Source organism: Pteropus medius, unplaced genomic scaffold (genome assembly GCF_902729225.1).
Source record: "Pteropus medius unplaced genomic scaffold, Ma_sr-lr_union100, whole genome shotgun sequence".
NCBI classification, from domain to species: Eukaryota; Metazoa; Chordata; class Mammalia; order Chiroptera; family Pteropodidae; genus Pteropus; species Pteropus medius.
The window spans coordinates 4759924-4774631 of NW_024342644.1; the positions used below are offsets into that span (position 1 = coordinate 4759924).

The 14708-nt window shown below is 36.5% G+C and overlaps 1 protein-coding gene across 1 annotated transcript in view; it reads left to right on the forward strand.

Moving 5' to 3' along the window:
- The window catches only part of KIF13A (kinesin family member 13A), a 175088-nt gene that overhangs the window by 140470 nt on the left and 19910 nt on the right, over positions 1–14708 (forward strand). The window contains 9 exon segments of the mRNA XM_039866482.1: positions 2275–2437; positions 3517–3657; positions 4451–4600; positions 6697–6858; positions 7380–7553; positions 9485–9636; positions 10547–10679; positions 10876–11022; positions 14007–14045. Of these exon segments, the coding sequence (XP_039722416.1) occupies positions 2275–2437; positions 3517–3657; positions 4451–4600; positions 6697–6858; positions 7380–7553; positions 9485–9636; positions 10547–10679; positions 10876–11022; positions 14007–14045 (1261 nt within the window).

Below are 14708 nucleotides of genomic sequence, written 5' to 3' on the forward strand. Positions count from 1 at the left end.
ATTGTACTGTTTTTGAGTTAAATGTCAAAATGTTTTTCACTTCCCATAATTCTAGTTTAATTCTCTTTGAGACTCAAATTCTTAAGAGTAGAAAGGACAATATTTTGAAGAATGGTTACAATATCGATTTCAACAATGTTACTGGATAAAATCAAAATGTCATTAATGGTAGTTGGATATATGAAAAGCTGGGACTATTATCTAAGTAAATGTTGATGGCTTGTGAAGTATCAAAGGACTCAGACCTTAAGCAAATGTTGAGAGTCAGAGAATCAAGTATATTTAAGAGCTAGTGAGAATTGCAAAGAAAACTAGAGACGTAGTTTATTCTTTCTGTAAACTTATAATGTGGTGTAGAGTAAGATATATATGTGAAAATAAAATTATAATAATAAATTGTAAAAAGTTGCATTCAAAAATAGGAAATGTTACAATTATATAATTACCTATTTGTTGTTTTTCCCCTCCATTGGAAAATAAATTCCAGGGGACAAAGAGTCAGTTTCATTCATTGAAGTTTCCTCAGTGTCTAGAATGATGTTGTCCTGTGGTAGACTTAGTGAATATAGATTGTGTGAAAATCTTGAATAATAAGCAAGAATGTAATGGCTAGTTGGACAGAGGGCTCAGTAAGTGCCGTGATTGTTCAGTGGAGTGTGAGACCCCAGTGAAGCTGAGTCATCTGCAGAGATTTCCTGGAGAAGGAAGGATTTGAAGTAAGTGTGGAGCAGGGAGTTTGGATGTCAGAGAGAAGGCTGGGGCGGGGACCGGGGCGGGGACGGCACTTTGGATAGGTGGGTCAGCATAAACAAATGTGAAGCAATGGAGAGAGTAAGATGTGTTTAGGGGATTACATGAGAAGTTTTGTTTAGTCTAGAAGGTGATTTATAAAGGAGTAGGGAGAGTTAAGTCCAAAACTCTTAGATAAGATACACAAGAGGACTATAGACATGCATGTTTGGGATTTAACCTATGAGAGAAGGTTCTGAGCCAAGGAGTGGCCCAAGAAGACAGGGTGTTTCTAAGGCCTGTCTTGTAGTGCATGAGGAAGAACCTGGGTGCTGTGAGATTGGGGGGAGGGAGGGGAGTGAGAGGAGAAGTATGAGGAACATGAACTGGAGTGATGAACAAAACCAAAAGAGATTTAGGAGATGTTTTAGAGGAAAAGTCAACAAGACTTTTTTCCTGGATATTGTGAAAAAGAGAAAAGACTAGCTAATTGAAAGTAATCAAGCCTGAATAACTGAAAAAAATGATAATTTAGAAAAGGCAGGAAGACAGTATCGATGTGTGATATCTTTTAGGTCATTTTATATTAACATCTTTGCAGTGGGCCTCATGTCATTTCTAAGGTGAAAAGAAAGGAATACAGATTTAGGTGTTGCAAATTCATTTCCCTATGAAGGGCAGGAGGTGTGTAAATGGTAGAAAAGAGAAGTTGTATAAGGCACAGAGCAGTCTGATAGACTGGGTTACCTTCGAGCCCAGATTCAAATGTGGAATCCAAAAGTACTCTTTCATTCAGTGGGTATTTTTTAATACCCTACAATGGACCACGCACTTGGCCGGAAATTAAGTGTAATGACAAGCAGAAGAGACAGAGCTCCTGCTCTAGGGGCATTTATAGCCTCTTAGAGGAGACAGACTTTAGTCAGATATTTACACAAATAAATGAAAAACTGTAACTATGACAAGTGCAACTGAGGCAAAAGATATGGGGCCGGAAGAACATATAAGAGTTTTGATGCAGTCAGGATGTCAGAGAAGATTTTATCAGGAAGTGCTATATTGTATAGAGTTGAAGAAAGAATTCCTGCTGCCACAGAAGTACCCACCCCATGCCTTTTACCAAGTGAAGAAATCATGTAAAACACTTCCTTCTAACTTCAGATTTCTTTCACCTGTCCACTCTTAGTCCCTGACCCTAAAGCACACAAAAGCCATAATTATGTCTTCTTCCTAAAAGATTACGAGTGGTGGTGGTGGTGGTCGTTGCATCACCCTATCAAAATCTAGTAGTTTACAAATGTTATATAACTTTAAAAATCGTTTTTCGTTACATCATTCCACATACTTTCTCCTAGTCAGTGGTTACCAACAGATAGCCCACGAAACCCTGGTGGGAGATGGAAAGGATTATGAGGTGATTTGGAAAACTAGGTTGAAAAATATTGTCTGAAAGTTTACTACCACTTTCTAATAATATGACTCACTTAGAAACAAGATTGTAGTTTTCTTTACAATTTTCTCATTTCCTTTTCTGCTACACCACAGGGACGAACTTTTCCGTCAGAGCCTGGCAAAACTGCGCGAGCAGCTAGTTAAAGCTAATACCTTGGTGAGGGAGGCAAACTTCTTAGCTGAGGAAATGAGCAAACTCACTGACTACCAAGTGACTCTGCAGATCCCTGCTGCAAACCTCAGTGCCAACAGAAAGGTAAGACTGAGAGAAGATGTGCAATAGGGAATACTGTAAGATGAATATGAACCTGATATCCAGGAAAACATCCATAAAGAGATGCTGACGGGAGCTTGGGTATTTATTCTTTGTAAGACTTCCTCTATAGACCTACTCGCGTATGTACGCCCTTAGATATGTTATGATCAGAATATGAGAATTTTGGTGACTTGAAGGACTTGCTAATTTAAATGCTTTCCTTAAAAGTAGGAATGTATGTAAGCAATCCCACCTGCTTTTCTCTTTCATATAAATGCCCCTTTCTGAAATGGGGGATAGGTGTATGCTTTATTATAGTACCATTTTAAGAGTGAATTCTACAAGAAAGAAAGAGTGATACGATACCTGTCCTTATATACACAGAAGGACCCTCTGCAGCTGTTTGGATGTTCCCACCATTTCTTTTATTTAATCGGACATCCCCCATCATTTCAACTTGAAGAATTTTTCATTTAAGGAGAAACTTTGAAAAAATTTTTTTTTATCCAGTCATGTTTTTTTAACAAGCAGGCTAGGTGTGAGTCAGGGAGTGTCTCATAGGTCTTCCTGGGTTTTAGTCATTTGACTGAGTAGTTCTCCTTTGAGAAATGTATTCTAAGTCCACAGTCATAGAAGTGAACTTAAAGTTCGATGCGCTTTTCTTACAAGGATGCTTATCATAGTGTCCTTTATAATAGCAAAAATTTGAAACAGTAGAATAATTAGTCAAATGAGTAGGACATCCATATAATGGATTGCTACGTTACCATTAGAAATGTTTATGAAGAATAGTTATCAACACAAGATGATTATAATATAAAAACTATGGTGAGAGAAATGGGAGAGGAAATTTATATTTTTATTTAATTCTGGTTGTGGTAAAAATTATGTGCCTGCATAAAATAGAACATGAAAAAGAAACCAAAATATTCTGTATGTGGTAGAATTTCATCTTCTTTTGTATACATTATGGTTTTTTTTTAATTTGCTACTTTACAATAACATACATTTCTTTAATGATCCAAAAGTTATAACAAGATTTTTTTGTTTGTTTGTTTTTGTTTTTCTTCATTCTGCAGAGAGGAGTAATAGTGAGTGAGCCAGCTATTCAAGTGAGGAGGAAAGGAAAGGGTACCCAAGTTTGGACCATTGAGAAGCTGGAGAATAAATTAATCGATATGAGAGACCTTTATCAAGAATGGAAGGAAAAAGTTCCTGAGGTAAAAGTGACAAAATGTAAAGGAGATTTGGTCATGTTAATAGCAGAGAATATAATGATTTCTATCAGAACACACCCACACCCACACACACACCCACACACACACACCCCACACCCCACACACCCACCAGTGAATATTTGTAGTGGTGCTCTCGAAATTTATATTAGAAGAGGACAGTAAAAGTGATATTGAGAGGAGTGCTAAGTTGGATCGGTAATATGTAATCCCCACAGATAGGACTAAATGAAAAGAACACATAGTGTATTCTTATTTGTCTACATTATTACTACACTTAAATGAAATGAAGTGGGACAAAGTAAATTTGTGCTGTTGTGTCAGTGTTGTGAAAAATCAGCTGGATAGAATCCAGCATGGATTTTTGTATTCATTGTGCGTGTGTTCATACTCCCTTAGATATGATCATGTTTGGGTAGATTACTAAGAATAATTCCAGAGAGCATAATTCATTTTTTGGACATTAGTAATGGAAAAGAAGACTCAGCAAAGGAAATAAGGCAAAGTACAGGGAATAAAATGAAACAGGCTGCAGGTGAAGTGTGGTAGGGAAGATGAGGCAGTAACTAATAAAGGATCCTCCACATGAATATCACTTAATTTCCCTGCTAACGAGCCCCTCCCATGTGCTAATTTTGTTTTATTTATGTAACATGATCCTAATTTTACTTCTTTTTAACTTGTTTGAATTAATGCTTTAAAATTTTTTTAAATCACATTATTTCATTTGATGTTTCGATTCTTCTTCTCCTGCCCATCTGCCTCTCTTACCGTTCAGGCAAAGAGACTCTGTGGGAAACGAGGTGACCCTTTCTATGAAGCCCAAGAGAATCACAACCTCATAGGTGTGGCTAACGTGTTCTTGGAGTGTCTCTTCTGCGATGTGAAGCTTCAGTATGCGGTCCCTATCATCAGCCAGCAGGGGGAGGTAAGGACAAGCCAGCCTCGGAGAAAATGGTGGTTCAAGTTTTTACGTTTTTTTTTTTGTTTGTTTTTTCAATTTAAATTATGTTCTCAGTGTTGATCAAGAAACTAGGAAAAATAGGATCCACATCCTTTTTTCTCTACTAATACCAATACTCACTATCAAAGTATCAAAGTCGTGGTTTTAAAAGATTATAACATATTTTATATTTGCGATTCACAAATTTATTTTAATCAAATTAGAAATCTTTTGGAAACCAGATTGAGCTCTGTGCCTATATTCATTTCTCTTTTAATGTTTTACCTTTGTGATACACTCTGGCTCCCTCCTGTCCTCTAAATGGTCTTTAAAAGAGATGCCTTGAGAGGATTATTTTGAAACCCACAGTATCCAAATGAAACAAGCTGCACCATTCCATTGTTTCCCCTTTTAAACTTTCGTATTTCAGTTATTTAGATATACTGGCCTTATGTAGGCCTAAGAAATTCAGAAAATGATCAAGTTCAAACTTTTATCCATTTCATCAACTTTTAATTTTAAATTTAGTAGCACCCTTATTTCCTAGCTTGTCCTTCGATAACATGCAAACTTGAAATACTATTATTTTTTGTGATTCGCACCTAGAAAATGAGCCATAGGTTCCCAGTTATGGTGCGTAAATACACATTCTCCCTTCTACATGTGGTAGCTGCCTGTGAACATTCTGCTCCAGAAGACCAGTGGGCTAAGGGTTGCTTTTTCCTATGTTAAAAAATGGGCACAACTTCTGTGGCAAAGGGATCCAGTGGATGAGTCCCTAGTTTGAGTTCTTAAGCTGGGGTCCATGATGGGCTTTGAGACTTCCATTAATCCCACTGAAATTATATTTAAAATGTATTTGATTCTCAAAAAGCACTGAAAAAAAAGAACCTTAAGAACCACTGTCTTCTGATTTCTCTTATCCCCCCACCTTACTACTTAATATTTGTCTTACTTGTCAGATACCATCAACTAATATCTCTCAAGTCCCTGGTGCCAGCGCAAATTGCCATGTGGAAGTTGGGTCTCAGCTACCTTTAAAAATGAGCCTCGCTATTTAAGATGAGAGTGGAACTGCCAGAATGTGTTACCTTCACAGCTTCAGTCATTACAGCCTTAAATTATGTTATGAAAGATAACTTGGCCAATTATAACACTCTGAGAATGCAAATTTTAAGACAGCCCCTATCCTTTAATTTGGCTCTGTGCAATATCTTTAAGAGAGACACTGCTAAACCAGCACCTATTCTGAGAACCCCAGGATAGTGAGGAAACTCAGCTTTTTTTTTTTTTTTTAAACTATTTTAAAGGAACTATTTCTTTATAATATCCTGGCTTTGTATATGTTGTTTCTCTTGGAGCAGGTCTCACCACCTCGTGAAGCCCTTCTTCACCCTGCTCTTAGCCCCAATATGAATTAAGTGCTCATTCTCTACTCCTAGAGAGAATAGAAGCTCCATGAGCCCAGTGACCATGTCTGTTTGGTTTACTCTTGTCAACATAGTGCTTAGTGTAGTTCCTGGCACAGAGTTAGTTCTTGGTAAATATTGTTGAGTGGATAAATTTTTTCCATAACAACCAGTACATATCTCTGTTATAGCAGCTAGTCTGTACTCTTGTTATCAGGTTTTTACTTCCCTGCCTTTCCCCACTTGACTGTGAGTGCCTTGACAGCAGAGCCTGTGTCTCTATCTTGGTATTCTCATGAGGCCAGGTATTTATTTGCTTAAATGAGTAAGTGAATAAATATACATGTACATGGAAAATAGGTGACTCCAGGTAGAATATGATAGCCGCCTTCAAGTTATTCATGGGCTATCCTATAGAAGAAAGATAAAAATGAAGATGACTTCAGAAGGCAAGTTGTGGGGAGGTAAATTTGGTTTAAAGTCAGGCAGGATGATTGAAGGACAAGTGGTGGAATGGACTGGCTCTGGGAGTGTTGAGCTTCCCATTGCCGGAGACTGGCAGCAGTAAGTAGAGCTGCTCACCAGGGATATTGTAGAGTGCTTTTTTGTCTCAGGTCCGTGCTGCCCGTGAGATGTCTTTTAACTCCAGGGCGCTCTGCTTCCTTGACCCAGGTCGCGGGGCGTCTTCATGTGGAAGTGATGCGTGTTACAGGAGCTGTCCCGGAGCGCGTCGTGGAGGATGACTCCTCAGAGAACTCCAGTGAAAGTGGGAGTCTTGAAGTCGTAGACAGCAGTGGGGAAATCATTCACCGAGTGAAAAAATTGACATGCCGGGTGAGAGGACATGATAGGGAGGCTCAGAGAAATTACCTGTTTAATTCAAAACCATTTTATAGAAAATCTTATGAGTTCTTCATAGAGCATAGTAAAAGTTAAACTTTCTGACAAGGAGTACAATGGTGGACAGTACTTTTTCTAGCATAGCACACTTTCTGATGACTGTTGCCTGATATTTCAAAAGTCTGTGTATATTTGGCATGCAAGGAGTATATGTTGCTCAGTGAATTATACTGCATCTATCAGGAACTCAGTCATTAGAAAAGTTTTAGACGAGTGTGTGTATTCGTTGTTAAGTTTATATACTGCAGTTATAGAACTGTGGTAAAGATTTTATTACAGAATAGAACCCTTAATGAAATGGTGCCAAATGTGTTCAGATGTCAAATGGATGATTCATTTGTTTATTTTGTCACTTACTCTTAAATTTGAGGTAGTTGAAATAAGAAAAGAATACATAATTTAATGTTTCCTTTATGGGAATTATATTTGCTTTTTTTAAAAATCTGTCTCTTCAGGTAAAAATTAAAGAAGCAACTGGGCTGCCCTTAAACCTGTCGAATTTCGTCTTCTGTCAGTACACATTCTGGGACCATTGTGAGTCAACAGTGGCTGCCCCAGTAGTGGATCCAGAGGTGCCTTCCCCACAATTCAAGGATGCCCAATATAGCGTGACCTTCTCTCACTGTAAGGTACAGGTGCCATTGTGAAATGAATTACGTGGGAGGCAACAGATCTGGGTGTAGTTCAGGATTCTACTTGTACTTTAGAAGTTTTCCCCATATGAATGTTTCATAAAAGTAATATGTTTATTGGGCTTTTTAACCTCAAAAGGTGCTTCAATTTCAAAAATTTTTAAAGATTTTAAAATCTGAAAGACCTCTAATCAAAATCTTATTGCCCAGAGGTGTGATGACCAATGATAGTTTGCTACATATTTTGATAAACTGTTTTCTGTGTTCCAGTACTTATTATGCATGTGGTAAACATGTTCATATACATAAATGGGAATAGATACATACACACTCTTAATGTCATGCACACATAACTGTCACGCACACATAATTTTTTACCAAAATGATCACATTATACATATTGCAGAGTTACATTTTGTTATTTTATTATATGTGGACATCCTAACATATACGTTGCTGTAGATATTTTTCATTCTTTTGAATAGAGTATAGCATTCTAAGTATAGCATTGTAATGTACCATATGAGTTTTGAAAGAAAGTGTAAAATAGGAAAAGTGAATTTTTTGCTTAGTAGTTGCTGGACCTACTTTGTGACATCAGCTACCCTTCCTGGCTTTCACATCAGACTGATAACAAGTTATTTCTGACAGACAGACCCTGTCCTCTGGGTAATTTTGTTTTTTTGTTTGTTTTTGTTTTTTGGGTTTTTTTTTGGACAGTCTTTAATAGATAGGTACTCAAGACTTTCTTCGGGGTGGGGATTGTTTTTTATTTTTTTTGTTTTTATTTCTGGTTTTTTTTTTTGCAAATTGTGCCTATTTCTTTCTGGTTTCATACTTAGAAAACAAATCCATATCACCACCTATAATATTTCACACACATATAAAAGCTATCAGGTCTTTCTCTTTTTGAAAACAAATAGCCACATGTTTTTACTTTTATTCACCAATCTATTTCTTAGAATCTTTATTAATCATTTTCGGGGGGGTTTTTTCTCCTAATACTCTTTTAAATATTCCCCATGTTTCTTTGGATCTTCAAAGTTGCTTATTTAGAAGGATGGAATTTTAAGTGCATTCTAATTAACAACTGATTTAATAAGTACTAGTCTCGGAGCCTCTGGATCCACTATGTGACCTTGGGTTCTTTTATCTTTATAATATGTAGATGGTACTAATTGGTCATTAAGTTTATTTTCCTTCTAAAATTTTGGTACTGTCTACAAGTAAAATAAATAAGAAGGTAAATAGTATAAGATTAAATCAATATAGCACAGCTCTTGCCAGAAATAAGTGTCACAGAGATTTCTTCACCTGAGATTACACTGTGATATTAATGGAAAGAAAATTGGCTTCGTCCTTTGCCTACAGCTTTGTTCTAGGTGATTTGCCATACTCAGTCAATTCAGTATTCATTTCCTCACACTCATCTGTTTGCATTTTAAAATGAGGAATTCTGTTGGGAGAGTTTAAGAGTAAGAGCTCAGAATCACAAAGATAATCATATAAAATTTAATTCTGTTATTAGTCTTCTAAGCCATAGCGAGGAACAATGAGAAGTTCCTTTTTTGATGTGTTGATTAGTCTCTGCAGGCTGAAAGTCAGTGATCCTGTGGAACTAAGATGAACTTGAAATAAGAGCACATAGAGTCAGCTCTGTAACAAACAAGCAGTATGATGTGGGACAAGCAGTGTCTTCATTTATAAAAGAAAGGGGTTGGGTTAAATTACCTCATGATATCTCTTTCAGGTTTAATATTATGTGGTTCTTTATGGTTTTTATAAAACAGTAGAGATGGTTTTTAAGGTTGAGATTAGGCTAATATACTCCAGAGTGAATCTCTATAAAGTTGAAAGTTAAAAGGGAAATTTTATAGATTGCTTTACACATAATCCTTTTCCTCTTTTTTTCCTCTCGATTATCCCAGGACTATGTGGTGAATGTAACAGAAGAATTCTTGGAGTTCATTTCAGATGGAGCATTGGCAATTGAAGTGTGGGGACACCGGTGTGCTGGAAATGGTAGCTCCATCTGGGAAGTCGATTCCCTTCATGCTAAGACAAGAACGCTGCGTGACAGGTTCGTACTTGGCTGTGAGATTAAGACACAAGGTCAAGACTAAAGAAATTCAGTGGGGAAAGGAAAGTCTTTTCAACAAACAAGACTGAAACAATTGCATATCTATATCAAAAAGAAAATAGAACAAAACCTTGATCTTTACTTCACACCATACACAAAACTTAATTTGAGAGGAATCATAACCTTAAGTATAAAAGATAAAACTATAAAGCTTATAGAAGAAAACAGGAGGATATCTTCTTGTGAAGTTGATCATCCAACAATCCCACTCTTACGTATTTTCCCAAGAAAAATAAAAACATAAGTCCACAACACAGACCTGTACAGGAATGTTTATGCAACTCTATTCATAATATCTCCAAACTACAAATGACCTAAATGTATTTCAATATGAGAATGGATAAACAAATCGTAGTATTGTTCGTATAATAGAATATCATGCAGCAATAAAATATTTAAAAGACTGTTAATATCTATTTGGATAAATCTCAAAAACATGCAGATTCAAAGAAGCCAGGACTAAAAGAGTACATACTACTACATGATTCTATTTGTAGGAAATTCTAGAATAGGCAAAGCTAGTCTATGAGTTTACATGGCTGGTTCAGAAAGGGGTGGGGGTAGAGGGCACTAAATGGGAAGAAACATGAGCAACCTTTCTAAGGTAATGGTGGGATAAGTTACACAGGTATATGCATTTATCAAAACTCATTGGTCTCTGTGCTCAAGTTCTGCACATTTCACCGAATTTGTTATATCTCAATAAAATAAATAAAAAGAACTTACAAGGTTGTTTCAAGAGTGCATCATACATAGCACAGTTCCTAGTAAGTGCTCAGTGATTGGTGGCTTATTCCTAATAATGGCCCTGGGCAACAACATTGCTGCTTGTTGGAATGTGTTTTTGCAGGTGGAATGAAGTAACTCGCAGAATAGAAATGTGGATCTCCATATTAGAATTGAATGAGTTAGGGGAATATGCTGCTGTGGAGCTCCATCAGGCAAAAGATGTCAACACAGGAGGCATCTTTCAACTAAGACAGGTACTACGTTTGTTTTTGTTTGTTTCATGGTTTCTCTCTGTCCTATTCTTACACACAATTTCTGGAATTTTCTAATTATTTGCCTTTTTGCTCCTAATTCATGTCCCTTCCTTCATCCTCTTCCCCCATCTCTCCCCATTTCCATTCCTGGCACCCATTTCCACATCACTCCCTCATCGCACCCCCACATCTACAGGGTCATTCTCGGAGAGTGCAAGTCACAGTAAAACCTGTACAGCATTCAGGGACACTGCCACTTATGGTTGAAGCCATCTTATCAGTATCCATTGGCTGCGTGACTGCTAGGTCCACCAAGCTCCAAAGAGGGCTGGACAGTTACCAGGTAAGAGAAACATATTTAAGATAGTATTTAACAAAGATTGATTAATGCAGAATTAAGATAGTCCATGATCTATGATGGAGACCTGTTTGGGAATATAACAGAACTTCCTTGCCTTAACCATATATCTGTATACCCATTCATATTTCTATCCATTGCCTTTTTTTCTAGATTTAAAGTACTATATGGGCTTAGTGTTGATTAATAATAATAATTTTATTTATAAATACACATTTTAATGCTATAGTACTCATTTACTTTAGGCAGATTTGATTTTATATCTGTCCCAAATTACGTTGGGTATGGCATTACTGCCTAGCTCGACCCATTTTTATTAACATAAAATTGCCCCCATACACTGGAATAATTAATTAACCAGCTTTTTGAAAGCTTTACTTTTTTAAAAAATTAAAAGTTATCCTCATGATCATTTTTGTCCATTAAATCTCCCTTTACTAAATCTTATGTTTTCATTGTTAAAATTAAAAGATGAAAACCTCTAGGAATTGATCTTCATATTACCAGTCACATCTCTTCAGTACTCCTTGAGAATAAACTGTAAGATTAGGAACTTGTCCCCAGTGGCCTGAAAGAATGCTAGTGCTTCACTAAGTCCCCAGTGTACTATCAGATAGGAATTCAGGACTGGGAGAAATCAGCCGTTAAATTCAAGCTCCCTCACTGTCACATGTGAGAGAGAATACTCTCCCTTTCGTCGTGGTGCAGAAACATTTCTCTGTGGCATCTGGGCATAAGCCCAGCCCATCTCAAGAATGATTCATCATATATCCGTTTCCTTTTGGCTTCATGGCATTCAGGCAAAGACTTTTCTGAAAGCTAAAAAGAACATTAACTTGAACTGTCAGGCTTTAAGGAAGAAATAGCTTTGTCAGACACTACCCTTCCTATCTCAGGCCAAAATTACCTCAAGCCCTCAGAGCCTGGGGGGAGAGTGTGAATGAAGGTGTGGGGACAGTCTGCTGTTTTGGGGACAGTTTCTTCACAAAACTTTTCCTGTGTATGGAGTAGGAAATCAGATTGTCTGTATTCTCATCCTAGTTCCGTCCCTCGCTTGGCCATCAACGTTGGGATGGCTGCAGGCCTGGTAAAAAGCACTGGACTTCTAGTGAGAAGAACAGGGTTCTTAAGTCCAGTTCGGCCTTCCTAAATGCTTACCTTGACTGGGTAATTTAAACTTTGAGTTCCCTTTTTCTCTCCTCTAAAATGATGAGGTAGACTTAATAATTCTCTGAGGTCCTTTTCTGCAGTAGAATTTTGTGTATTAATAAATCTCTGATCTTAGATAAAACTGGATCTACGTACCCTAAACTGTGATCTACAGAATATGGATCATCAGCTGACTAAGTGTTCCCATCTGAGGAACGTTATAAGGATTGATTATGTGCACTTTTTAAAACAGCTCTACCTTTTGAGTTAAAACTGATTTTGCCAAGATTTGAACTCTCAAATATCAGCCTTTCTCCAGTGCTAAATGTTCTTTGAAGAACATGATATCAGTCATGCAAATTTAAACTGTGGCTATTTTAAATTTCACTTTTATTTATTTGTTTATTTGTTTGTTTGCTTGTTTATTGCTGCCATGCTCAAGGTCATGGCCAATAACCTTTTTTGTTGACATAGTACTTTAGAATTATTCTGATGCAGTAGCTCAAGTCAATTTAGAATATGTTGACTTCACAATAGTTATACATCATGAAAGCTCGGGCTAGTTTTCAGTTACTAGAAATACCTCCTTAGTCTAAAAAAAATGATAAATTAGCACTGTATGTATTTTATTCATTAATATAGGAAATTAATTCAAGAAAAATTACTTCAGTATTAGGCCTGCATTTAACAAGTTAGTTATTCAAAAAGATAATGGTAGTTACCAAACTAAAACAAAAGTGTATTTTGAAGTCTATTCAGAGAATAATTTTAACTGTATTTTTAAAGCACTTTTAAAAGGCAGTATATTTTGAAGTATACTTAGACATGAGAATGATGTAAGTATATTTTTAAAGCATTTAAAAAAAAGTTTCTCTCTTTTATGACTAGACCACTTCATTACCTGTTCGAATATTAACACTCCAATAACCATTGATGAAAAAAGTTGTTCCATGGCCTAGCATTCATTTAGAGTAGAACCTGCCTCCAGATGAGTGAATATTCTCTACAAATGAGAATTTCTTCATTCTTGACTCAACTTTTTTATTTTCAACATGATGATTTTGTTTTACCAAGCTTTTTATTTTATATTATTATTGTAAAATGTTGCTGTAAGTTTAAGATAGTTTTGATTTTCCTTAACTGATTGGTACAGATGCTGATATATACAATAGTGGATAATAATAGACCCATATATTCAAAATAGTGGGCTCTGCTTTTGTTGCAGTAGTCTAGTGCAGAACCTTGTATGAAGGTAGTCTTTAGTTCCCCAGCGGGCTTTCACTGTGATGATTTTATCAGTGATAGCTGTGTAATAAAGAGAAAAGAACTCTTAGACGAAAGACTAGAGGCCTGCCCCTGCCATTATATGTGTGATCCTTAGATTAAATCATTTCATCCTTCATGGCCTTAGTTGTCTCATGGCTAAAACAGCAGTGGAGTCTCTATGAAGTCCTTTATCTGTGATTCTGTCTGTTAAGCCCACTCTAAACCTCAGTCAGATAGTTCACCCAGAAATATATAGCAACTATGCACATAACAGTGCAGTAAGGCCTGACTTGGTGGTATTGGTACCTAGTCCTGTCTAAGAGAGAACTTGTTTCTAAATGACTCCTTTATTTATATTTTTGAAAACATAAATTTCTTAAGTAATTATAGACAAGTGACTAAACCTTTTTGAGATTCAGCTAAATGTTTTATTATGCTGGTGTCTATATGTGTGCTGTCCATTGTAATGTGTGTTAAGCTTAAAGAATTATTTTCCTTGTGTGCTGTTTGAGAAACAAAATGCATGTCCTTTGTGTTTATTTTTTTCCTACCAGAGAGATGATGAGGATGGTGATGATATGGATAGTTATCAGGTATTGCTGCTGTCAATCCTGTGGCATGGGGCACAGCTACTGCTAATTGCCAGCATCTGCAGAGCAGAGGGCAGGGAGGAGGAAGGAGGAGCATAGAGCAAGACTATGCAGTTTTTCACTTGCTTTTGATTTGCTTTGTATGTAAACAGGGATGCAATACTACCATTACAGATTTCTCTGTTAGTTCAAAATTTATAACTAGATACTGCATTTTTGCTATGCCATCTCAAATTACCAGCTTGTAAAGCCTTTCTAAGCAAGACTATTATCACTGTGTTAAATTGGTGACCTTAAAATTCACATTCTCTAAGTAGGCTCTTGTCTTTCCTGTGAGAAACTGCACTTAGCTCTTTACATCCAAGAGCATAGTATTGGTGTAATATAACATTTCACTTTAAAATACTTTTCGTTGGGTAAGAAAATTGAAGGCACTTTATACACACAATTTTGCTTTGTTTAGCCAGTTTTCTTCTCTCATCAGGGCAAGGTTAGTTATCTATAACCTAGAAAATTTAAATCTCAACTTTTTCTCTTTGTAAATTTAGAAAAAAAAATGTATAAATATGAAATTTTACCTAATCAGTGCTGACTGGCGTGCTATCACGGAATGTGCAATAATAGTAATAGTCAAGGCAGCAAACCAAGATCAAGGTTTTCGGGTTT